The sequence below is a fragment of the Panthera uncia genome, chromosome B4 (assembly GCF_023721935.1).
Source record: "Panthera uncia isolate 11264 chromosome B4, Puncia_PCG_1.0, whole genome shotgun sequence".
Classification (NCBI taxonomy): Eukaryota; Metazoa; Chordata; class Mammalia; order Carnivora; family Felidae; genus Panthera; species Panthera uncia.
Genome location: NC_064809.1, coordinates 47053555 through 47080123, shown reverse-complemented (window position 1 = coordinate 47080123; position 26569 = coordinate 47053555). Strand labels below are relative to the sequence as shown.

Sequence of the window (26569 nt, the reverse complement as noted above, 5' to 3'; positions counted from 1 at the left end):
CAAATATGATAACTACATTGTTTACATTTGTGAGTTTCCTCAGAGCATATGTGTGGGCTGGACACAGTAGAGACGGTATTTACATTACTAGGAAATGTTTAGTCTCCCTGTTCTAGTGCAATGAGCAATGAATATTCAGAATGTGAATAGTAGAAGTCCTGAGATATTTTATTTTATAGTAGTACCATATGGAACTTTCTCCTGAGCTTGAGACCCATATATCTTACTACCTATGGGAATCCTATCTTGGATTTCAGAGGGCACGTGTGGGCCAAATCAGCCACTGCTTTTCTCCTGCTTACAACCTTCCAATACAATCCCAGTTGCTTTGAGAATAAGATCCTACACTTATTGTATAATGCCCCCTACAATCTGGCCTAAATTCAATTACTAATAATTCTCTCACACATTACATTTGCATCTCCGTGTTTGGGCTCTTTACATGAATGGGCTCTTTACATGAAACTCTCTTTCCACCGCTGTTGCCTGGAAAAATCCTATTTACAGAGAACTCTGCTTAGGTATCCCTTGTAGGAAGAAAACCTTCACTGAACCCCACGATTGTGCTAAGTGTCCTTAAGTCTGTATTTTCATAGTATCCTATGAGTTTCTCAATTTTTAATCACCTCCCATTTTATATTTAAATGATCTGTTTATTTGTTCATCTTTCACACTAACAATCTGGGAAAGGCTGGATCAGATCATACTTATCTTTGTATCCCTAGTACTTATATCAATACTTGCAGAGAATATTTCCTTTTTATTTAATCTAAATGAACAGACTTGGGGCACCTGGGTGGCTCAATCGGTTGAGCGTCCGACTTCGACTCAGGTCATGATCTCACAGTTTGTGGGTTCAAGCCCTGCGTCGGGCTCTGTGCTGACTGCTTGCTCAGAGCCTGGAGTCTACTTCAGATTCTGTGTCTCCTTCTCTCTCTGCCCCTCCCCCGCTCACGCTTTGTCTCACTCTGTTTCTCAAAAATAAATTAAAAATTTAAAAAAAAAATTTATAAATGAACAGACTTGACTTTCTTCTGGCCGGTTATGTTCTGAGATCTTGTCACTGAACCTGGTCTTTAATCTCAGAAGTTGAAGGTTCCCATAGAACCAGCTGCAAAGTTCCCAGAACACTAACAACACTATGGCCAGTTAACTGGTGTAGGCTGCTGTGAATTGGCCTCCCATAACAGGTCCAGGGCTTGGAGCAGGAGCAGAAAAAGAAGGATGGAAGCTGACCAATGCAGATTCCTGTTTCTATTATTTCTTTTCATGTGCCAACTATCTCCAGAAGTTGCTGCAGAAGTTCAGGAATCCTCAGGTAAAAGAAAAAAGCACTTGGGTGACCATAGGGCAAAAGTATTGTGAAGGAAAGGGAATATGGTAGTGATCTGGGTGTTGTTCTTCCCGATGTAGAACATCTTCTAGGAAATGCTGGATAAAGATTTGTGTTCCATAGTAGAGGCAAGAGAAGCCTAGCATTATTCTTCAGAGAGAGACCATGAGGTGAAGTCACCTTCCTTATAAAACAATAAAGCCTTAGAATGATGACAGTGCCCTTAGAGACTGTGATCTCCTTGGCCTTGAAGAGAAAAAGTATGGATACCCTCAGCATTTAGAACCGCTTCTTCTGCACATGATACCCCAAAACCTTCTGCTTCTCTTTCTCTCTCTCTCTCTCTCTCTCTAGATGATTCTGGTGCTTCCCGGGAAACTGTGCAGCTCACAGATGTCCCAGCTGCCATGGAATTCATTGCTGCTGCTGAGGTGGCTGTCATAGGTTTCTTCCAGGTTTGTCCAGTGACCCCATTTCTGTTCCCCCAAAGAACCGGAAACATTCTACCTCAGAGCAGACATGAGAGTCACCTGCTGGCCACTGCACTAGAAGTCAAGGGGCACAGACTTCACTTTCAGCTTATCAATCTAGACCTCTCAATTTCAAGACATTCCCAGTCTCTGAATTATGTCTTTCTCACACTTGATTCAAGACTTCTGAGTCTTGGGGTGCCTGCGTGGCTCAGTCAGCTGAGCATCCAACTTTTAGTTTTGGCTCAAGTCATGATCCCAGGGTCATGGGATCAAGCCCCTCATTGGGCTTCATCACTGAGTGTGGAGTCTTCTTGGGATTCTCTCTCTCTCTCTCTCTCTCTCTCTCTCTCTCTCTCTCTTTCCCTCTGTCCCTCTCTTCCCCCCATCCCCCCAAAAAAGAGTTCTGGATCTTCTCATCTATAAATGCTTTCAATGTTAAGTCAGTATCTGGATTGCTGAGGCAGAGACCAGAGTAAACCCAACCTCTATCATTCAGGGAACACATTAGTCAATAGTTAATCTCTTTCTAAAGCCTTACCAAGTAGGTAGTCCCTCACTTGTCCTTCTCTTTGTTTGTTCTGAAATGTTGAAAAAGGATGACATTTTGAATATTTGAGGTATTAGCCTCCATCTTCCAGATTGGCTGCCTGACTAATGAAAGCAGCCATAAATGAAAGGGCACCATTCCAGCATTTTTATCTTTCTTTGAAGGTAACATCTGGTTATTCTCACAGATCAAGCCCCTACTCTTATTGCAGACCTTCTTATCTATTTCCACTAATTAGTCACCATCACCCTGTCAATTCTGTGTACACAGCTGGAAATAGCTTCAGTGAGATGCATGTGGGGAAGGAAGACAGGGGAGCATGCTTCTCAGTGATGAGAGATCTGAGCAGTAGACAGAAACGGCCACCTTCAGAAAGGCAGGGAGAAGCAAAGAAAGTGGGAATAGAGGAATTTGCAATAACTTAAACAGCCACCAGATGCCGTCCGTCATTTGATCCGTGAGTAATTCCACTCTAAGGGGAATTAAAAAAGGGCAAGCCTAGATTAGCAAGTGTTCATAGCCTCGGATGAACTCCACACACCCTTTCCAATTACCCCAGATGCAAGGTTAGTCAGCTTCTTTCTTTTTGCACATCTCTTCCTCCAGCCCAGAAAGATGTCAGAAAAGAATATGCTCCCTCCTGTTTATTGCCTGGAGCTGCTATGGGCAAAGGTCCTGTGACAGCAGGGAAAATGATGCCAGCTTGCTGTAGAAGGACTGGATCATTACTTAGATGTGGTTTCCCTTCTGTCTGCTGCAGGCCTGAGTTCTAGAGTTGGAACAACACAGAAACAGTATCTTCATGGGCAATACCTCAGGCTCAATGCAGGGGAAGAGGATTGTTCTTCCACATCCGGCACAAACTTTTGTTAATAAAACCTCTAAGTTCCATTTTCATTTCCTTTATTATTATTTTTTTTTTTCCTTTCAGGACCTTTGACAGTACCTATTTATTTCTGCATTCCTTCTTTCCTCCACAAATTGTTCCCAAGACATTTGCCTCCTCGGGTATATCAATGACAGTGCAGCCAAACTCCACAGGCATCTATGATTTTGAGGCCCTTCTCTGCTAATAAACTGCAAATTTTATGGTAAGGCCAGACAGGAGTTTCAGGCTTAGCTACAATTTTGTAGTTACCTATTAGCCCACCAAGCCTGGAAAATTCAACAACCCCACGGCAAATTTAGAGGTAAATGTTGTTTCACTTGACATTAAATCAAGTCTATTATTTTTTTATATGAGTGAGCACGTTTCTACTCCCTATTCTATTTCTATGTGTCTCCTCTCCAAAATAATCCCTGTGGGTTTTTCCCCCCCTCTTGTTTTCAGGATTTAGAAATCCCAGCAGTGTCCCTATTCCATAGTATGGTGCAAAAATTCCAAGCCGTGTCATTTGGAATCAGCACTGATTCTGAGGTTCTGGCCCACTACAACATCACTGGGAACACCATTTCCCTCTTCCGCCTGGTAAGTTGGGTGGGCTGCTCGAGCCTTCTTCCAGTTTTTCCTTTGGTTGTGGATTCACAAATTTGTGCAACTAGGAAGGGCTCTATGACTTTAACACTAATGATGGTGCCAGGGACCATTAAGTCAGGGACGATAATGACAAAGATGGTGGATCAACTCAAGCTTCCCGAACAGGTGCTGTCATGACTTGGAAAGAAGACTGGACTGAGAGTCAAGAGGTAGGATTATAACACTGCTTTGTCACTGGCCAGCCATGCGACATGGGCAACTCACTTAACAGTTTTTAGTTTCAATTCCTTCATCTATAAAATAAAAGAGTTTGACCATATCATCTCTAAGGTCATTTTGAGCTCTAAAATTTTATATTTTTATATCACTGGGAGTTCACTTACATTTACCAAACATGCGTTAAACAATATCTGTGTCATCTGCAAGATACGGATAATAAAAACATGTTAAATATGTCCCCTGCTTTCAATAGATCTTAAGACATAGTAGAGAATGTAATCATAATTTATAAGTATCTACAATGCAAAAAACATCACTGTGGATAAAGTATTATAATGGTTAAAAGGATAAATGCAATGCAGGAATTCTGACAAAAAAAAAAAATGAGGAACGAGGGGCACCTGGGTGGCTCAGTCAAGTGTCCGATTTCAGCTGAGGTCATGATCTCGCATTCACAAATTCAAACCCCACATTAAGCTCTGTGCTGACAGCTTAGATCTTGGAGCCTACTTCAGATTCTGTGTCTCCTTTTCTCTCTGCCCCTTCTCCACTTGCTCTGTCTCTGTCTCTCTCTCTGTCTCTGTCTCTCGCTCTCTCTCTCTCAAAAGTAATAAATAAACATTAAAAAAAACGTTTTAATGAGGAACCGGACTGAACTAGAATTTAAAGGGTAGACAAAATTTGGACGAAGTAGAGGAGCATTCATGTCCAAGGTGGGGAAAAAATTAAACTCAAGAAACAATGATCAAGCCACTTTGACTGGATCTCAGGGTACAAGTTTGGAGAAAAAAAATATAAGACAGAGGAGTTTGATTGAAACCATATTATGGAGAAACTTGAATACCAATTTAGTGGGTTTGCATTTAACTGGGTTGGCACTAGAAAACCCTTAAAGCCTTGAGATCAGGAGAGTAACATGAACAGGAATGTGTTTTTAGCAAGATGATTTTGGCAGTGATGGCTGGGATGGATTGTTAAGCAAGAACACAAAAGTTAGAGAGGACTTTGGTTAGGCTGACAAAATCAATCATGTACTGAGGGTCTGCAGTACAGAGGTAGCAATAGAAAGTGAAGAAAAGGCAGGTCCTGCTGCTGATTAAATATAAAAATTGTGGAAAGGAGGCAAAGTTTAAAGGCAGGGTATGTAGAAATAGTGAGGGCATACACAAAAAATAGGGTTTTCTGATGCTTTAGTTAGTTGTTGAGGTTGTATTGTTGGTGGCATATCAAGATAAAGATGTCCAGAATCCACTGGAAATGCAAAATTGGGACAAAAGATAAAGTTTTCAAGATTTCTGCACAAATGGCCTTCTCCCTCCAGCCTCCATCCTATATATTTCACTTCTCATCCACATCTCTTTTAAATGTGTTTTATATTCAGTGTCTCCAATTTTCTTTAAGCTCTTAAATACACTGCTATCTTATCTATGCCCCACACCCCCTCAAAACTGCTTTTACTGAGGTCAGCATTGCTTCCATATTTCCAAACCCAATGAGCATTCTTTAGGTCTTACTTAAGTAAACATCTCTGCCATGTTTGACATTGTTGACTGTCTCTTCAACATTCTTTCTTTCCATTACTTCTAGGAGCCTACTTCTGGTCCTCTTCTGCTTTTCTTAGTTTCCTCGAGACCTCTGCCTCCATCTACACTGCTTTCTGATCCAGTGCTCTTTCTAATCTGGTTTATAGAATTCATGTTCTGTAGAAGCAGAGACTATTTTGTCCATTATTTCAACCACAGAGCCCAAAAAAAGTGTCTGTCATATAGCAGGTGCTCATTAAGTGTTTGTTGAATGAATGAATGAATGAATGAATGAATGAGTTTTCCTTAGGTAATACAATTCTTATTGTTGACTATCATGGGTCTGCTGAGGATTTGAAGTGCTTTATCTCTAGCCTGGACCTCTCTCATGATTCGAATGCTTGTTGTATATAACTATTTGGATACACTCATAAGCACTACCATCCCAACATGTCCAAAACTGAATTTATCATCTGCACCTGCTAAATTATATTTGTTCCTCTAAAACAACTGTATTGAATGGTTATGTTCATTTGGTCTAATTTTTGCCCATTGCACCTCCAATCTTATTGAATCTATATTCCCCTTTACTTTTCCTACCTTATTTCCTATTTAGTCTCTTAGCATCTTTGACATAAACAATTTCGATAGCTTCTTACTCTCCCTTTGTTACTTCATATCCAGTTTCTAGATTGGTATCACAGGGCTGTATTTCAAATGGAAATTGGGCCATGGTACTGCCTTCTTAAAACCTCTTCAACATTCCCCATTTCTTACAAGATGAAAAACTGACATATTTAATGTTACATATAGTCTTTTATGACCTGGCCACTATCTGCTTCTCTAGTCCCTTTTCCAATATGCTCCTACCATAGGCTTTATCCTCTCACTTCCCAAGTATACACAGTTTGATGATACAACTCCATGATTTCACTCACACAGGCTGTTCCTCTGCCTAAAATGCCACCACCATCAATGCCCCCTTTCACCTAGCCTCACCTAGCTAACTCTTCAGATTCAAGTGAATGAGTTCAGACATTGTATCCCACACAAAGCCTCCAAGGAATCTTCAAATTGGCCCGCCTATTCCTCTATACTTTGATATCTCTATTTATATTTATCACTTTATAGTGCGTGTCATGTATCTTTGTGTCTGTCTCACCTACTACTCCATTAGACCATGAGCAGCTCAAGGGTAGGAACCACGAATTGTTCACATTTGTTTTCCAAAGCCCACAATATGCCTCTGGTCACAAAGACCCTCAGAAGTACTTGAGAAACTGACTCACCTCCAAAAGCACATCGGAGTCCTTTCACCAGTTCTTTCCCACCTGGACAGTAGTTGCAGGTGTGCATTTCACCATTGTGAAATTGGATTAAATGAAGCTCTTCCAATGAAAAGCTTTGGTAGGAAAGACAGAAAGTTAGGCTAATGCCTTTTGCGTGACTGTTGGACCACTGGTAGTAACCCTTCAATAAAAAAATTCTAATCAGCTACATCTCCACAAGTACTTCTTTCCCAGTTTGTTATTTTAAGTCTCATAAAGAACCGATTTTTTTTAAATTTGTTTTTAATGTTTATTCATTTGAGAGAGAGAGGGAGTGGGGGGAGGGGCAGAGAGAGAGGGAGACACAGAATCCGAAGCAGGCTCCAGGCTCTGAGCTGTCAGCACAGAGCCTGACTCCAGGCTTGAACCCACCAACTGTGAGATCATGACCTGAGCCGAAGCTGGACACTTAACCGACTGAGCCACCCAGGTGCCCCTCATAAAGAACTGATTTTAAAAGTCTTGGTACTAAAATAAATACATAAATAAATAAATAAGTAAATGTCTTAGTACTACCAAGATACACATGTGGGAAAGAAAAACAAGTGCTGTTGCTTCCAATGTCTCTACAGATTTTATAACCCCTAATAGGCACATTAGCTTTGCTTACAATCTATCCTTTGTGAAGCCCTGTAGATGACTTCCCAGAGCTGTTCATGCTCCCTTAGCATCTGCTTGTTGTTTACCGTGAAGGGCAGCCCCACTCTGAATGAACTCCTGGGAACCCTGTGGATGAGATTATTGCTGTACCATACCAAAAACAAACACACCGGTTCCGCCCTACTCCACTGGCAGGTCTGGGAGAGGTTCAGCTTGTGCTGCGCCAACTTTTAGATAAACATATTTTTCTCAGTTTATACTTTCAAAAATTTGGTCCATATTTTAACAGGATTATTATTCAGGAGTTTGGGATGACTTTTTTTTTTTTTAAAGAACATCAAGACTATGCATTTTTCAATTAGGAAATGGGGACCTGTTGCAAATTTCTTGGTACCTACCTTCATCTTAAATGTATAGTTCATTCTGTTTGTTTTTATGTTTGTTTTTAGTACCTAATTTATCATAGACACTATGCTAGGTGTTTTTCAGTGTTCTACCATTTAATTCTCGCACAAATCTGACGCAATCATTATTATGGTCCCTGCATTATCAAGAAGGAAGCTAAAGTTCCATGAGATCAATTCAGTTGTCAAAAGTGTATAGAGTAGGGGCGCCTGGGTGGCTCAGTTGGTTAAGCGTCCACTTCGGCTCAGATCATGATCCCACAGTTCCTGAGTTTGAGCCCCACGTCAGGCTCTGTGCTGACTGCTCAGAGCCAGGATCCTGCTTCGGATTCTGTGTCTCCCTCTCTCTCTGCTCCTCCCCTGCTCATGCTCCCTCTCTCTCTGTCTCTCAAAAATAAATAAACGTTAAATTTTTTTTAAATAATTAAGAAAAAGTCTATAGAGTAAACAGACATCTGATTCATACCCAGCATAGCTGTCTCCAAATCATGCCATTTCTGTGATACTATAGTGACTTTCCAAAGTACTTAACCCTGACAAAAACCTTTGTTTTTACTCCTAGATTCTATCTATTCTAATGCCTCTCATGCTAAAGCCTACTTATTTAGAGCACTTGCTCCTAAACGATTCCTCAACCCCACCTCCACCCCTGCCTTTGCACTACTTAAACCCTAGAATCATTTCTCCAGATTTACTCTAGGCACTACACATTTTGGCAAAGAAATCTCAGGATTTAGACATAGAGAGTTTTCAATGGTAAGAACATATTTGGAGATAAACTGGAATAATGATGGGTGAAAACACAGTAAGACTGCAATGAGTTGACAGGACTGGGTGCTTTGAAATGTTTGAGCAATAAGAAGCCAGCAATTGTTATATTCATGGAATACACCACTCTCCAAAAACAGGCAGGACAACTATATAAATGTGATCAGGAAGAATTGAACTAAGTGGAACAAAAATAAGTTGTGTATGACAACTTGTTTAGTGTGTACGACAGCTTGTCTTTTGTGAGTGTGACTGTAGGGAGACCCTCCACACTCTCTCAAGTGCTCTCATTGTTGCCCTAATGGAGGTATAATCCTGGGTTGAATAAACCATGAGCCTGTTCTAAAATGGAATTTCAGATATTATTTGAATGTTTATCCCGCTTTGGGTTTCTTCAATCACCTCTATTTTAAGAAATATAATTAGCCTAACTTTGACCCAATAGGATAGTAATGGAAACACAGTAAAAGCATTCTTCCATTCCCTACATGGTTATGTGCTGGCTACTTATTATACTAAAAGCACCTTGGGGCACTGGGTGGTTTAAGTCAGTTAAGCTTCTGACTTGAATTTGGATCACGTCATGATCTCACAATTCATGGGATTGAGTTCCACGTTGGGTTCCATGCTGACGGTGCAGAGCCTACTGGGGATTCTCTCTCTCTGCCCCTCCTCTTCTCTCTCAGAGAGAAAGAAAGAAGGAAAGAAAGAAAGAAAGAAAGAAAGAAAGAAAGAAAAGAAAAAGGAGGAAGGAAAGAAAGAAGGAAATGAAGGAAAAAAAAAAGGAATGCACCTTTCCCAACAAAGAGAATCAAAAGGAATGAGTGCATAAAAATAAACTAATAAATGCAGGAAGTAAGGTATGTCAAATTATTAAGTTTTTTTTCTAAAGTATAGTTTTATGAACTATATGGCAAGCTAAATGGTTTATAAAAACAAACCCAGGGACATGAGGGATTTTGTTTAACAAATGATTTCTCAGTGTTATTCAAGATATTTAATACTGTAACTGTGGTGTAAACTAAGACAACTTTAATATACTTTATGAAGTGCTGGGTTGTTAATTAAAGAAATACATAGAAATTCAAAAGAATATTGCTGAAGTACTAATGAACAGAAAAAAAAAAAAACCCCTGATTAATCTTTTGGTATGATAGTAGTGTCTAAAACAAAATAATCCACTTCAAATATTCTTTGGGGAGTCTCAAAATTGTATTTTAAGGTGGAAACTCTTCTAGTTTACAGTTTCTGTTTTTCTTCTGGTACTTCTTTCTTGGGGAAGAAAAATAACATGATATCTCAAGTAAAATTCTTTCCAAACACTGGGGAAAAAAAATATATTAAAAAATCTTTCCCCAGCTCTTGGTTTCAGGATCAGATTTTCTGTCCAGGGCATTATGCAAATACTTCCCTTTACAGAGGGAGATTTCCTGTTCGAATATTGTTTCCAGGAGCCCTACACATGACGTTCCAGAGTTTATTAGCTTAAGAAAGAGTGACCCAGTCGGCCATGTTTTATTAAAAGAAGCACTACAAACTGGAGAGACTTCAGGAGAGTGGTTTTTATTAAAACTCTGCTACTTCGAGAATGTTATCACCACTTAACATCCTTCGCCTCCAGTAAGCCGCATTCCTTAAGCCCAGAAACACCTGGAATAACTGGGCTTCCTGCTCTCCCTGTTCTGGGAAATGGGAAGGACTGCCTGGAAAAGGGCAGAGAGGGAGGGGCTTCCTGACCGCAGCACAGCTCTGTTAGGTGAGGCACAGCCGCTAGAGTTCCTAGACAAATAATCAGGAAGTAGTCAGACATATGAAATAGTAAAAGGACCCTGATTGTGATTATAATAATGATGAGTTTGATGTTTGCAATTAGCAAAGCCTTAAGTTAGAAGGACACATGCCAGCTGGCAAAGCAGGCCTTAAGCAGCCTCAAAGATCCTGTGGGCTCATTTTCTTTCTTTCGTCACTCTTAGTGCCCTGGGAAGGAGGATAAGAGAGGCTGGGCCAGGACTCCCCCTAGGAAGACTTTTCCTTTTGCTTTTAGATTTCTGCCCCAAACCTTCCACTCGGTTCCACTTTGTGAATATTAAAACAATTAAATATACAAAGAGAGAGTTCACATTTTATTTTTATTTATTTTGAGAGAGATAGAGCATGCGCAGGGGGGAGGGGCAGAGAGAGAGAGAAGAAGAGAGAATCCCAGCAGGCTGTGCACCAGCAGCAGCACAGAGCCCAACTCCGGGCTCAAACTCACAAACCATGACATCGTGACCTGAGCCAAAACCAAGAGGCAGATGCTTAACCGACTGAGCCACCCAGGTGCCCCGCGACTTCACATTTTAAAATATCCTATGGTTTGGGGGCGCCTGGGTGGCTCAGTCGGTTAAGCGGTTGACCTCAGCTCGGGTTATGATCTCATGGTCCATGAGTTCAAGCCCCAGGTCGGACTCTGTGCCGACAGCTCAGAGCCTGGAGCCTGCTTTGGATTCTGATTCTGTGTCTCCCTCTCTCTCTGCCCCTCCCCTGCTCATGCTCTGTCTCTCTCCGTCAAAAAAAAAAAAAAAAATTAAAATATCCTATGGTTTTGATGAATTTTTTTCAAAATTCTTATTTTGAAATACATATTTTTGTACCTCAGCATTTATTTATTTCTTAAATTTGAGTTGTGCAAAACAGTCATAAAATAATTAAATCGCTATCTGAGTGAATGTCAGCACTCCTGTGCCTCAGTGCCTAATATACAACAGGCACTCAACAAATGATTCATTTGCAAATGTATTACAGGAGATATATCCAGAATTAATAATATTAACCATAGCGTGCCTTGGACTTCTTAAAGGTGCATATTACCTTTAACTAACCAATGGGAGACTGCCTTGAACAAAAGAAGAGAAAAATATGCAACTGGGAGTCATCATGCGAAGGGCATAATGAGCAATCTTGGATTCCTAGTATTTAATTTACCTTTAATTTACCTTTAAATGAATTCCTTCCTGCATAAACTAAAATGACACTTATCTCTGACTTTGCTGGGTTGACTCAGAGAAAGGAGCTTGGGGGGTAAAAGGATAGTTCTGATCCAGACCAAGAGCAGATTGGGTAGGACCTATATGAGAAAGCAGACATAAGGGAAAGGGGTTGAGATGTCCAAGGGTTGGTAGCTCAAGGATCTCAAAAGTGATTCAAACTATTTTAAGAAACAGAACTGTTCAGAAGCTAGCATTTGTCTGTAGGCATAGTTGCTCTAGGCGATGGAAGTATTATCTTGTGCTTTATGGACAGGAGTAGATTGGGGGATGGGAATGGAAAACTCTGGGGATAAGAATTGACAGTATGAAGTCCTATCTTTTAATGTATTTGAGTATGGTGGAAAGGTAACTCTAAAATGCTAATCTGGGATTACAGACTAGGTAACCAAATAATCCCTTTCACCAATAACAATTTATTTTAAAATCCAGGCAAATAGTAAAGGGGGCAAGAGTCTTTGGAGAACTAGCAAGAGAGAGAGAGAGTGAGAGAGAGAGAGAGAGAGAGAGAAATAACTAGACTAAGATCTAGAAGATAAAACCCCAAAAGGAAAACCCTGTATTGGGACTGCTTTTTGTCTAGGGGCTCTTCTTACTAGTTTTTGAAGAAGCAGTCAGGAGTCTGAGAAGTGTAATAGCTTTTTTGTGACACTCAAGGAACCTGAAAACTAAATGTTGAAATCCAGGGCCCAGATGAGGAAGTAGGAGGTAGATTTAGTAAAACAGCCTTTGCCCCACTTTGAACCCTAAAGAACAGTACCCTAAGAACAAGGATTTACCATAAGTAAATCATCCTTCCCAAGGACTACAACAAATCATCTCAATCCCTGAAATTGGATTAGGATGATCGTATATGTATGTGTGTATATATATATATATATATATATATATACATACCCATGCACATAGATATACACACATATACCTCTACACATATATAATTATACTTATGTATCATATATATAATCTACCCTAAGCCATGCCATAGTATAATAGCTGACTCAAAGAAAAAGAGAATAATTTTATTTATTTTTTTTTTTTGAAGTTTATTTATTTTTGAGACAGAGAGAGACAGAGCATGAATGCGGGAGGGTCAGAGAGAGAGAGGGAGACACAGAATCTGAAGCAGGCTCCAGGCTCTGAGCTGTCAGCACAGAGCCCGACGCGGGGCTCGAACCCATGGACTGTGAGATCATGACCTGAGCCGAAGTCGGACGCTCAACCAACTGAGCCACCCAGGCACCCCCAAAAAAGAGAATAATTTTAAATCAGAGAAGAGATTACCCTCAAAGCAACATCAAAAAGGCAATACTAAATTTCACTGATGACTTCTCAGTGGAAAGAGTGGAATGTTACATGTAAAGAATTATATCTTGCAAAAACAGAAAGAAAATAATTGTGAACATAGACTTCTACCTCCAGCAAAAATAGGCTTGAAAAATAAAGCTGAAATAAAGATATTTTCAGAAACCAAACTGAGAGATTATGTCGCCCAAAAGATCTGACTCATCGTAAAAGGTGCTTTCTAGACAGAGGGCAAAACATCCCAGATAGAAGCTCAAAAGTACAGGAAGAAATGAAGAAATCTCACCAAAAAATATGAGATTTAAAATTATAATACACAATAATAATCATCTGTAAGCCTTGAGTGTGGGGTCAGGGTATATAGTTGGATGGAGGAAAACTGTATTAAATTGTTCTAATCTCTACATTATCCAGGAAGAGACAAAATTGCCAGTTAAAATTAGACTCTGACAACTAAAGAATCCATGTTGTGTAGTGCATGCTGGTTATCTTCAAAAGAATGATTGTAGCTTGTGTAACTTCTAAGCCAATCAAGGGAAGGAAGGAATAATATAAAGTGCTCAATCAATTCAAAGTAGTCCAGAAATGGAAGAAAGTGGGATTTGGAACAGGCAGAAACAATGGGAAATGCATATGGAAATAAATATATTAGTAATTACATTCTATAAAAAATAATGCAATGCAAAGACAAGGACTGGCAGACTGGATTAAAAAATACAACTCTGAGCTTTTTACAAAGGACATATTTTAAAACATAGGGACAAAAGATGTAGATGTAAAATAGAAAGATAGATTGAAAGTAAAAGGATAGAGTCTAATACATGGCCTAAGAATATATAAGCAAATCTAACAGAGTTATAAGAAAAAATTGTTAAATTCACAATCATGTTGGGAGATTTTAATACTTTTTTCCCCTAAAGTTAATTTATTTATTTGGGAGTGGGGGAAGGACAAAGAGAGAGGGGAAGAGAAAGAATATTAAGCAGCCTGCGAATTGGCTTCCAGAGCCTGACTCAGGGCTCGAACTCAGGAACTGTGAGATCACGACCTGAGGCAAAACCAAAAGTCAGTCGCTTAACAGACTGAGCCACCCAGGCACCCCAGAGATTTTAATATTACTCTCTTGATAAAATAAATTGGTTAAAAAATTCAATAAGAATATAGAAAATTTGAATTATAAAATTAACCAAGTGAGTCATTAGTTTATACAGAATACTATATTAAAAACTGCAGATTATACATAATTTTAAGGACATATATAACACATGCAGAAGTTGACAAATGATATAAATAAAATGTAGAAATTAAGCTACAAGGTTAATACTGATTACAAGATTAATATTGATTCATATCAATGCAAGATTAAATTAAGTTCTTAAGAGCCAATAGGTTAGAGAAGAAATAAGAAGAGAAATTGGAAAACATTTGGATTGAATGATAATGAAATCTACATATAAAATTTATGGATACATTTATAGCCCGGTAAGGAGGAAATGTGTAGATTTTAATATATATTTTAGAGAAGGATGATGATAAAAATCAAGGATCTAAGCATCCATTTTAAAGTGAGAGAAATAAGTTCCAGGTAGATCTTAGATCTATTGTGAAAGATAAAATAATAATGTTTATGGGAGATAAGAGAATTTCTTCATGACTTTGGTGCAAAGATTTTTAAACAAAACAAAACAAAAATACACACTAGTTACCAAGGAAAATATTGATAACCTCAACTACATTGAAATTACCTTCCGTTCATGAGCAATAGCCAACAAAAGGGAAGGTCCCTGTGAAGGAAGGTATGCCATACAGAAGCATCAAAAGGCTCACATAACAAAGCGTATAAAAGCATCTTCAAACCAGTGAAAGAAAGATAGCTCAATAGAACAATAAGCAAATGATTTGAATTGACACTTCGTAAAAGAGGACATACAAGGGGTTACTCAGGGAACTGCAATTAAAGCCACAATAAGACATTACCACACATTCACCAGAATGAATAAAATTATAAAGGCTGGTAATACCAAGTGTTGGACCAATGGGAGCTTTCAAACAATATAGGTGTAAGCATAAATTATTATCTACCTTAGAAAATAGTTTGGCATTTTTTTAAGTTTATTTATCCATTTTGAGAGAGAGAGTGTGTGTGTGTGTGAGTATGGGAAGGGCAGAGAGAGGGGGAGAAAAAGTATCCCAAGCACAGAGCCCAACATGGGGCTGGATCTATGACCATGAGATCATGACTGGGCCAAAACCAAGAGTTCAATGCTTAACCAACTGAGCCACCCGGATGCCCCAATAGCTTGGCAGTTGTTGTTAGTTGAAAATACACACACTCTCTAATGAAAAATCCCAATCCAAGGTATATGGACAACGATTATGTCCCATGAACAAGAGTGTTCACTGCAGCATTATTTTAATAATCAGAAACTGGAAATAATCTAAATATCCATCAGTGTAAAATGAGTAAGTTTTGCATATTTATACAATGGAGTATTATATGCCAAGGAAAATGAGCAAATTTCAGCTAAATGTGATGACATGAATGACTATATACAGAATGTTAAGCAAAGAAATGAGATATGTGTACATAAAATATACTGTTAATTTCTATTTTCATGAAGTTTTAAAAAAGAAAACTAAACCATAGGATTAAAAAGTGCATCTTTAAGTGCATCTAAAGCTATAAAGAAAAGGATGAAAATGCCCACCATAAAAGTCAGGTAATGGTCAACCTTGGCAAAAAAAAGACAAGGGCAAATTATGGATTAGAAGGGAAGACAGAAGGCATCAGGAGTTCTGGCAATATTCTACTTCTTTATCCAAGTGGTGGCTCCACAGTTGTTTGCTCTGTGATAATTTTTTAAAAACTGAGTTTTACATTTTATGTTTCATGCTTTTCTCTGTATGTGCATATTATTTCACATTAAAAGGGTACATACATAAATCTGATTATGTAAATGTAAACCCTTGACTTCAGGTTCTTAGAGTGTAATCTATTTAGCTTGACTTCAAGGCCCTTCAGAAGTTTGCCCCAGCCTACCCCACTAACCTTGTCCCTCTGCTACTCATACTTAACTAGAATTACTGTTATAGTTACGACAAACTAACTGCAGCTTCCAGAACATAGGATCTCTCATCTTTTTGTCCATTGTAAATACTGTTTTTTGAATTAAAACTCTCTCCCCATCCTCATTCATCTAACCAAATTTTAGCTATTTTTCAAGACTTACTTCCTCCTGGAAACTTCTCTGCTCTTCCTTTAGGTGATATATGGGCCCATGATTCCCCTGTGATGACATTTCTGTATCCCACAGGACAGTGTGTTCTTTGAAGGTGGAGAATATTTCTTATTTCCCTTTATGTCTTTTGAGTTTTAGTGCCTGACACGTGGTAGATAGTCCAGAAATCAGAACAGTGACAATTTTATCCTTTTTGTGTTACCCAGGTGGATAACGAACAATTGGACTTAGAGAGCAAAGACATTGAAAGCATTGATGCCACCAAATTAAGCCGCTTCATTGAGATCAACAGCCTCCACTTGGTGACAGAGTACAACCCTGCGGTAAACAATAGTCCTTGGCTCCAGAACCTTAAGTCCCTATGTCAGGGAGGGTACTTGTCTCCATACAGAGATCTCTCCTTCCAGGAGTTTTAATCCTTTGACCAATAATAACAGTAACTGATATTAACTGAACACTCAGCTGTTTATGTTGCAAACTTTACTCCAACCCTTTAAGTATGATAGACTTGTCCCTCCTCAACAAAGAAAGAAACAGAGTTAGAAAACTTAAACACTCATCAGACGACTAGTAAGGAAGAGAGCCAAAATGTAGAGTCAAGGTGACCGAGTCAAACACTTTTGAGCTTTGCTGTCTGAGAGTGTTCATTAAAAGCAACTCATCTAAGCAACACTCTAGACCACACTTCTCAAACAAAATTGTAATCGATGCTGAAGATCCACTTTTCCAAAGGCATCAGTGACCAATCCGCTTGCAAAATACAATTTAATGGAAAAATTAAGTATTAAAAAATAAAGCCCACTGATCACATACTTGGATGTTACAGCAATGTAAAATTTCTACAAAAGTTTTTAAAACTTCGTCCTTCCTCCTTGTGGACCTGTAACTAACAATTCTTGGTCTGGCACCCCCTACACATGCCTAGACCCTCATGGTGATGTAGCTTTCTTTCTAGATTTATCTTATGGTGTTGCACACTGCATGCCACCTGGGTGAAGGCATCAGCCCACCCATTCTGATCATCTTCTGGTCGTCTAACATTCTACAGCGTACACAGTGAATTGATTACTTTCTATGTCCTGTCTTTTCTTTTCCCTGGTGTAGAACATAAGGTGATAGAGTATTAATTTCCAGTGATCTCATCAGTTCTGAAATGCTGTGCATTCTCTAATAACAGTACTTTAGAGCACATCATGGTTTTTAGAACTCACAAAGCCAATTCACATCCGTTTTCTCACTTAATGTTCACATTGATTTTTTGAGGCCAAAGAGAGAAAATTACTATGCCCATTTTATCAAGGAGCACATTTAAGATCCAAGTGACTTATTCAAGGTCACTAAGTCAGAAAGGTAGAACTGAAGGCAGAAATTTTAACTCCTGATGGATTAGCTCATATTGTCTACTCCCACTTCACAGGAAAGAAAAGAGAGTTCAGAAAAGGAAAGTTCCTCAAGGCCATATGACTAGCAATTTGAGCTTCCGAAACAGCTCTCTGCACTTGTCCCTGCTTTTTTTTTCATGACTGGTCTGACAGAATCCTGTGGTTTTTCCATTGCCCCACACAGCCTTCAATAGGAAACACCCCTTTTCCTGTTGACTAAATTCCTGTCCATCTTTCACACCACGTTTGTCTTCATAGAGTGGTGACTCCATTTCCACCTTTGTTAAGATTCCAAACACACGCACGCCAGGGGTGTTGGCAGCAATAATCAAAAAGGCAGTTTTCTCCTAGACCATCATCATTCTCATGATTATATTTGTAGAGGTTGGGAGTTCTTGTGGGAAAAGAAAAGATGATCTTAGAGTCCCCAGGTTTATGGCCCCAGGGTCCTGGAGTTCTGCGGGCTAACTAAACAAGGACTGGCCTTCCTGAGTTCTTGTGCCGAGTTCATCTCTTATCTTACAAAGTAATGACATATTACTTTAAATTCCACATTAGTAGTGAAGGCAAATCACATCAAGAAGAAATTAGGTAAGAATTTCTTTAGAAAAGCAAGTTCACCTTTTGTTGTGACTTCTACATTTCCCAAAGGTGATATTTTTCTCATTTGGAGACCTGCCTCCTCTACTATAGCTATTTCTCATCTGCTGTGGATGCAGAGGTTTGCACCAGTAACAATGAGGAGGCAGAAACTCACAATCATGTATTAAGCCAGCTGTATACGTTTAATGCCCACACTTGATACTTAGCTTCAAGGTGGAAAATCAGACTGTCTGTTAAGATTAAATTAATCACTTCTGATATACCCAAGACAGCTGGGTATACCCAAAAAGTAAGACAGCTGTACTTTTTGACTCTTTAGCTTTGATTTCTTGACTTCTCCCAAATTATTCTCCAACTCAGCTCTAGGAGGATACATGCATGCTTTAAGTTTAGGTAGCAGGATCTAGTAAAACAAGAGACTCTTATTTGACATCCAATATCCCAAATTTAAAATCTAAGAACTGGCTTTAAACTCCAGGTAGAGGGGCACCTGGGTGGCTCAGCTGGTCGAGCAACCTTCAGGTCATGATCCCAGGGTCATGGGATTAAGCCCTGCGTCAGGTTCCATCCTAAGTGTGGAGCCTGCTTAAGATTCTCTCTCTCTCCTTCTGCCCCTTTCCCCTGCTCATTCTCTCTCTCTCTCTCTCTCTCTCTAAAATATAAATTAATTAATTCCAGGAAGAAAGTTTTGGAAAAGAGCTCATTGAACACTCCTTGCCTACTTGGCCAATACTGCTGGAAAATCTCTACGGAGTAGTGTGTAGCTTCCAGAAGAATCCGACCTAGCTGGCTCCCCTTCTCAGCATCCTGGGACTCTGTCTTACAGTTCATTCATCCACCATACTCTCGCTTCCTGTACACATGCTAGTTTTATAGAAATGCTTTCTGTATTTAAGCGGGAGAGGTGAAAAGGGATAGGATTTATTTAAAAGAGACTCTTGGAGCACGGTTTCAGGAAAAGAAAAAAAAAAAAGTGAAGAGAGCCAGTGCCATAGTTTAAAGCTCTCTCTTCTCCTCACTCTGGCTCATGGCTGTACTACTCCCCTCCGTCACTGATAACTTCATGGGAAATCACCATCTCTAATCAGCAAAAAAGGGCCAATGCTTCTGGCCTCCTGAAGAGCTTATCTTATTGCTGAGGTTTCAGGCAAATGGCTTTCATTTGAGTTGGTTTAGATGGGGTTTTGCAATTAACTATGTATAAAGCAGGACAACCTGATGGTTAAGAGCATGGCCTCTGGGGTGCTTGAGTGGCTCAGTTGGTTGAGCTTCTGACTCTTGATTTTGGCTCAGGTTATGATCCCAGAGTCATGGGATGAAGCCCTGTGTTCGGGCTCCACACTGAGCATGCAGCTGCTTAAGTTCTCTCCCCAACTCCCCCTCCCCTCTTGCTTTCTATCTCTCTAAAAAATTAAAAAATAAAGAGCATGGACTCTGGAGCCAGACTGCCTGGTGTGAATCCCAGTCCACAATTTATGTAACTTTGGGAGAGTTTATGCCTTAATTCCCTCATGTATAAAACTGAAACTTTGAGGATCAAGTTGGTTATTATATGTAAAGACCTGGAAACAGTGTCCAGCACATAATAAGCATTCAAAAGTGTATCTGACTGCTCTTGCGACATGGAAAGGGACTGAGAAGAAGTAACTGATAAGTTACATGATATATTCGTTGTCTATTGATGTATAACAGATTACCCCAAAATTTATCAGCTTTTCTAAACAGTAAAGTTTGATTATCTCACACGGTTTCTGTGGGTTAATTTGGGAGAGGCTAGGCGAGGTGCTTTTGATCTGGGGGTTCTTGTGAGGTTGTAGTCATTGGTCAGAGAGGTAGTCAGTCATCTGAGGGTTGGACTAGGGCTATAGGATCTGCTTCACATAGCTGGCAAGTCAGTGCTGGCTATTAGTAGAAGGCCTTCATTTTGTGCTGTGTGAATCTCTTCATAAGGCTACTTGTGTGTCCAACACTGGGACTGGCTTTCCCCAGCATGAGTGATAGAAGAGAGAAGGCAGATGCCCCTATGTTTTTTATGACTTAACCTTGGAAGTCACACTCTGTCATTTCTGCAATATCCCAATGGTTGCTCAGTTCAGCCTTTTTCATCATGGATGATAGGGATCTACACAGTTGCATGACTGCCCAAGGGGAGAATTATGGAGGGCCGAGATGGAGGCTAGTTATCATTTGTGTTATGGGTGGATAGTTCTCATTTATATTTCAGCCTACCTATTTACTGGGTTGCCACTAATGGTTTGTTGTTGTTGTTCCTTGTCTATTCCATTTAACTATAATACACTTCAATTTGCCAGACTGCGATTGGCCTATTTAATAGCATGATTCAGATTCATCTTCTACTGATGATGAACAAGGCCTCCCCAGAGTATGAGGAAAGCATGCACAGATACCAAAATGCTGCAAAGCTCTTCCAGGGGAAGGTAAGTCTGGAATGGCAGATAACCCTTTTGAATACTCAGTACTAGGACACTAAAAAAAGCAGATGGGTCCAGGGAGGTTAGATAAATAAGGAAAGTGAGTATGATTAAGAGATCATGAATTAAGAACTGGGACATAGTAAGTCACATTATTCCTTTTTAAAATTAAAGATGTTGCGATTGCTGTATTAGGTATTTACCCAAAAGATACAAAAATACAGATTAATTAGGGGTACATGCACCCTAATGTTTATAGCAGCATTATCTACAATAGCCAACCTATGGAGAGAGCCCAAATGTCCATCGACTGATCAATGGATAAAGGAAATGTGAATTTATATATATATATATATATATATATATATATATATATAATGGAATGTTAGTCATCAAAAAGAATGAAATCTTGTCACTTGCAATGATGCGGATGGAGCTAGAATGCATTATGCTAAGTGAAATAAGTCAGTCAGAAAAAGACAAATACCATATGATTTCACTCATATGTGGAATTTAAGAAACAAAACAGATGGGTATATGGGAAGGAGGGAATAAAAGAGATGACAGGGAAACAAACCACAAAAGACTCTTAATGATAGAGAGCAAACTATGGGTTGCCAGAGTGAGGTGGGTGGGAGGTGGGCTAGATGGGTGGTGAGTACTAAAGAGGGCACTTGTGATGGGCACTGGGTGTTGTATGTAAGTGGTGAATCACTGAATTCTACTCCTGAAAAACAAGAACAAACAAACAACAAACAAAGAAGGCTGATGAATGGGTTTCCTAAAAATAAAAAAATTAAAACTTAAAAAAGGTACAAATATTTTCAATATGAATAAAATGAAGCAATAAGGATAAACCTTTTTGCTTGCAAATTCAAAAAAAATACATTAAATTAAGTTAAAGATGTATTTCATACTATTAAAGACCTATATAACCATATCTTCCCTTGGGGGGAAGTCTATTTTTTTTCTGTATTGAAAAGTGAAGAAAATAGAGACCCAAAGATGCTGAAAATAAAAATCACTTTTTAGTCACAATTTATTTATTCTTTGCCATTGCCTCTTAAAGTTTTAAACTCAGGACTTATTTCCCATATAAAGCACCTATCATACCTGGGGCCTACTAGATGTCCCATAAATGTTTATTTCTGTCCCCTCTCTACTTTGTACAGTTCTGTTTGGTATGACTGAAATAGTAAAACTTCAACCACTTCAAGGCTACTGCATTAAACTAGAGACATTTTCAATACTGACATCTGTCTGGTAGTAACATAAGTTGACCTTCTGGTGGTTGTTTCCCTAACACTGGCAGTTTTCAGTGTTTCTAAATGTAGACGATCCTCTAACAAGAATATTCTAAATATTTCTACTTTGGGTAGAAGGTTTGATTTAATAATATAAAATAGTTGACATTTATCAAGCATTTATCACATGCTAAAAACTGTACTGAAAATACTAGATGGATCCTCTCATTTAATCTCCCCCAACAAAAGCCTATCTTGCCGATGAGAACACTGAGCCTCAGAAAGGCTGAGTAATGTGTCAAAGTCACACAGCTAGAAAGTACCAGACACAAAACTTAAAATGTATCATCTGCTTTTAACCATTAGGCTATCCTTGCTTATTTAGCTAATCACTAAAGTTGCTTCCAATTCTCTGTTCTTAAAATTAAATAAACTTGATCAAAGGGGTAAAATACCAAAGCAGTGAAAAATAAGAAGCAATCCATTCAATTGGATGGCACAGACCATAAGTTCAATCAGTATAACCTGCAACAATCGTGAAAAGTCTCTTTCTCTTCCGGACCTCAGATAGATGTTCCCCTTTCAAACCTCTCCAACTGCAGATTCTTTTTGTTCTGGTGGACAGTGGTGTGAAGGCCAATGGGAAGGTGATCTCATTTTTCAAACTAAAGGAGTCTCAACTGCCCGCTTTGGCAATTTACCGGACTCTAGATGAGGAGTGGGATACACTACCCAGAGCGGAAGTTTCAGTGGAGAATGTGCAGAACTTTTGTGATGGATTCTTGGGAGGGAAACGGCTGGTAAGTGGGAGACTTCAGGAAGAGCAAGTTGAGTGTCACTCTCTGTGTCTTCTCATTTCCTGTTGAATAAAAATTCTTTAAGCTCTACTGGATTTGACTAAGAGCAAAAGTACATGAGGATATGGTGGATAGGATCAGGAGGCTTGTTAGGATAGAATCGTGAGAATAGAACTACATATGCATCTTTGGAAGATGTCTTGCACATGCAAAGGAGCTGAATTTGGGGTTTTACCATTCTGTTTGCATTATTAATGGGAAATAAATAAGATTCCCATATATAAGAGTTCGTGAAATAAAAATTAAAGATGGATTTAGGTCTTCCAGGAGTCATTACATAACTCATTTTGCTAATCTCTCAAAACCAAGAGCCCCAAATCTAAATAATAGTGTTGTGATGTTTTTCAGAGAGAAAATCATGAATCAGAAGAAAAGACTCCAAAGGTGGAACTCTGAGCTCTCCCTGATACTCCCGAATACTACTAAGAATTTACACAATATAACAAAAGGGCAACTCAAACTTCAGAGATGCTAACCAACAGGATGAACAGGCCTTAAACACACACACACACACACACACACACACACACCTCCATTTTGTTCCTTAAAATCTCATTTACTCTCCTTATCCTTTCTTTTAAATTGTCTACACTCTCTCACTACCCATCCGATCTTCTTCTACGCATTCATACTGTGTAGTCCCATACACAGCAACACACATCACTGAATGGAGCCTTTAAGAGAAATATTGTGATATTTCTTTGAAGGAGAGGCATTCCTGGAGGGAGGATATTCTGATTTGTCATTTAATATTGAATCTTTACACTGCACAGGACGTACATGCAACATAGTTTCTGCTCTTTAGTGGTTAAGGGTTGAAACTCTACCTTCCTCATGAGCACAAGTCCCTGTCTAACTCCCAGCCGAGAACAAAAGGAAGTTTTAAACACCTTTGCAGAACTGCGTTTTTGCCGGGGTCAACCGGTGTTTCCAAGTCTCTAAACTCAGCAGAAACAGACTATGTAAAAACTCTATGCTTGTGTAGCATTCCTAACTCCCCATGTAAATCAACAACCGCATAATAAATAAAAAGCAATAATGTTATAAGAAAAGACTGGCATCTCTTTGCAGGCCAAACCTTTTGTAAATACCCAGATGCCCAATTAAGCAGTAGGCACCTCACCCTTCGGTGTCCACTGTTTAGCGTCCGGCCATGAGCCACTAATGTGTTATTGTTAACTTGGTGGGTGGGATGGAGAGTGGGTAGAGACCATCCTCCATGAGGATTGGTATAAATGTGGCAAAAGAGCTAGGAGTTGAATTATGTAAAAGGTTGGGGAATAGGTAAGGAGGGGGGTACTTGGCTCTGGGCGGGGGCTGACTAGGAGTGGATTATTGCAGGTAAGGTGTTCAATCCAGCCCATGTGAAACAGAGGGAGAGTTTGGCTGAGTGTCTCTGGCCTACAGGCTGTTACTGTCAACACACAGATGCTGCATTGTTCCCAGGAGGCCCTTGGCTCAGAAGGAAAGGGCCTAAGTGCCGAAGAGTTGAAAAACCACAGTGTGCACCTTAAGGATTGGTCCAAGTGCGGAACAGGGAGTGAAAGACTTAGTTGTTTCTTTCTGTGGGGAAAACTCCACAGCCTCTGAGCTGGGAGTGGACAGCTGGCAAGGACGCTATGAAAGCAGCAGTGTATGGCATGCTCCCTCAGCAACATGAGACTGAAGGATTGTGAGGAGGCCGTCCAGTTCACCCATGGGGAGGAAACCACCCCATCTTCTCTCTCGAGGCTAAAATATATTCCTAGGGTAGGCACATCCCAGAAGCCTCTCTTTGATCCTGTAAACCAGAGCTCTTGACGTCTACAGTCAGGAAATTCTTCCTGATATTCAGCTGAAATCCTCTGGCCACACAAACCCGTTTCTTCTTACCTGCAATCCATGGAAATTCTTAATAGCTGCCAATCACCATCTCCAAGTGGCACCTCCAATTCTTACTGGGTGTTCTTAACCTCCTTATCCAGTCTTGTTTTCTCCCTACCTACAATCCAACTCTTCAGCTAATTTGCTTTATTTCCAAGGCACTTAATTGGCTTTATTATTTTTCCCTCTTCCCTCTTTCTCAAATTTCCTTCTTTTTTTGCTTAAAAAATAGCAGATTCCAAACCACTGTGAGAATTTGGTAAATGTCAAAAGATAAATTCCCATGAATTCACCCAATATTCCACATTGGTCAACACTGACCGCATCTTTATAGTGCATTTTGCTGCTTGATGACATGCGACAGAAATTTTATTATATATTGTCTTTTAATGCTTATCTTTTATCTTTATTGTATTGAATTGTTCCTTCAGTTTATGGTTTTCCAGAACTGTGAGAGATTTTTGCCTGTCTGTGTCACAGTCAATCTGGTTTTTGTAGCTCTGGCAACTCATGACCAAAGAAGGGAACTCTTTCAGAAAGAAGAAATTTCTAAAATTTCTCATTCATTCATTAAATATCAGACTTAGTATTATAAAGTTCTACAGTTTCTAGATCTTCTCTGTCTCTGGATAATATCTTCCTAAGACTCTGCATTCTTTCCCCAAGGTCATGTTATTGTTGAAACATCTAGATATATGTTAGCTACTTTTCATGATGGACTCATTCTTTAGCCCTAGCTGGCAAGAAATTGCCATACTTTTGTTTAAAGTTTGAAGGAAGTGGTGATGCCATACAATAGAACTTTGTAAAAAGATACTAGAAGATAGAAGCCTTTTTTTTTTTTTTTTTTTTTTTTTTTGACAGATCCTGCCGCAGGTTTATTTGTACAAATAGCACAGGAGGACACCAGCCCCATGCAGATAGAAGCCCAGGGGTCACACCAGTCCTTCTACCCTCACACTGGCAGATGGACACCTCTACACTGGTGCCTTTGAGGGGGCCTGGGCACCTTTGGGAGCCTGAGCCTGAGCTGCAGCAGGCTCAGGAGTTGCAGCTGCAGCCTGGGCCTTGGTTTGAGCCTTGGCCTTGGCCTTTGGCCGGCAGAGCCTGAGACCCTTAGCAATGCGGGCACGAGCACGTTTCCCGAGCTTGGGGTGAGCGATGTAGGCAAATCGATTGAGCTTGCGGCTGCCACCCTTTGGGATCTTGGGCTTGACCTCCTTGGGCTTGACAAGGGCCTTGATAGCCTCGGCACGTGCACTCATGGCCTTGGCGTTGTTGGCCTGCATCTTCTTCAGGCCCTTCTTGTTGTGCTTCTTGGCAAAGCGCATGTTCCTCAGGAACTTGGGGTCTACCCCCTTAAGAGATTCGTATCTTTGTGACTGGGGCTTCTTGATGCCATTTCTGTGCCATTTCCGTGACTGGTTGTGCGTGGTGTGGTTCTTGGACTTGGCCATATCTGCACCAAAGCCCGTGGCTCCCGAAGCGCCTTGGACCGGAAGAGTAGAAGATAGAAGACTTTGATAGAAGAAGTAGAGAAACAGGGCATGATTGAAGGAATGCCAGGAAAATTGGTGTGTGAGTCTCATGTCTTCTGTGTATGGGACTCTGTGACCTTGGAAAACCCTATCTTTAAATTTCAGTTCATTGAGGGCAATACAATAATTCACAGGATTTTTTGAGACCCCAAGCTGATAATACGTATGAGGTAAAGTGTGTCATTGCTTTTGTTTTTTAACAGAATACTACGCTGCCTTCTCTGGATAACAGCTATTTCTCCAATCGTCTGAACTTTTAAAAAAGGAGAGACTTCCTTCGGAGTCTTAAAAGAATTAGCATGGGAGGCCTCACACGTGAGATTAGAGAAGTATTTGAAATAACTATTTTAAAATATAGATTTGGGGAGCACCTGGGTGGCTCAGTCAGTTAAGCATTGGACTCTTAGT

General features: G+C 39.8%; 2 protein-coding genes across 2 annotated transcripts; one reads left to right on the top strand and one right to left on the bottom strand.

Annotated features, from left to right (window-relative positions):
* Positions 1 to 59: 59 nt before the first annotated feature.
* Positions 60 to 25453, top strand: ERP27 (endoplasmic reticulum protein 27). Its single transcript, XM_049625132.1, has 7 exons — positions 60 to 1318; positions 1688 to 1788; positions 3684 to 3821; positions 16449 to 16565; positions 20540 to 20665; positions 22506 to 22703; positions 23109 to 25453. The coding sequence occupies exons 1-7, from the start codon at positions 1225 to 1227 to the stop codon at positions 23154 to 23156; spliced, it is 822 nt and encodes a 273-aa protein (XP_049481089.1). The 5' UTR covers positions 60 to 1224; the 3' UTR covers positions 23157 to 25453.
* A 35-nt stretch (positions 25454 to 25488) lies between these two features.
* LOC125918867 (60S ribosomal protein L29-like) lies at positions 25489 to 26080 on the bottom strand. The gene has a single exon (XM_049625131.1). The coding sequence runs from the start codon at positions 26078 to 26080 to the stop codon at positions 25601 to 25603; it is 480 nt and encodes a 159-aa protein (XP_049481088.1). The 3' UTR covers positions 25489 to 25600.
* Between the last annotated feature and the right edge of the window lie 489 nt (positions 26081 to 26569).

Bases quoted from the DNA above. Each gene is read 5' to 3' on its own strand.
- ERP27 (XM_049625132.1), top strand. From the start codon at position 1,225: ATGGAAGCTGACCAATGCAGATTCCTGTTTCTATTATTTCTTTTCATG. The intron at 3,822-16,448 runs GTAAGTTGGGTG...TGTGTTACCCAG, and splicing joins CCATTTCCCTCTTCCGCCTG to GTGGATAACGAACAATTGGA. The intron at 20,666-22,505 runs GTAAGTCTGGAA...CTCCAACTGCAG, and splicing joins CAAAGCTCTTCCAGGGGAAG to ATTCTTTTTGTTCTGGTGGA.
- LOC125918867 (XM_049625131.1), bottom strand. From the start codon at position 26,080: ATGGCCAAGTCCAAGAACCACACCACGCACAACCAGTCACGGAAATGG.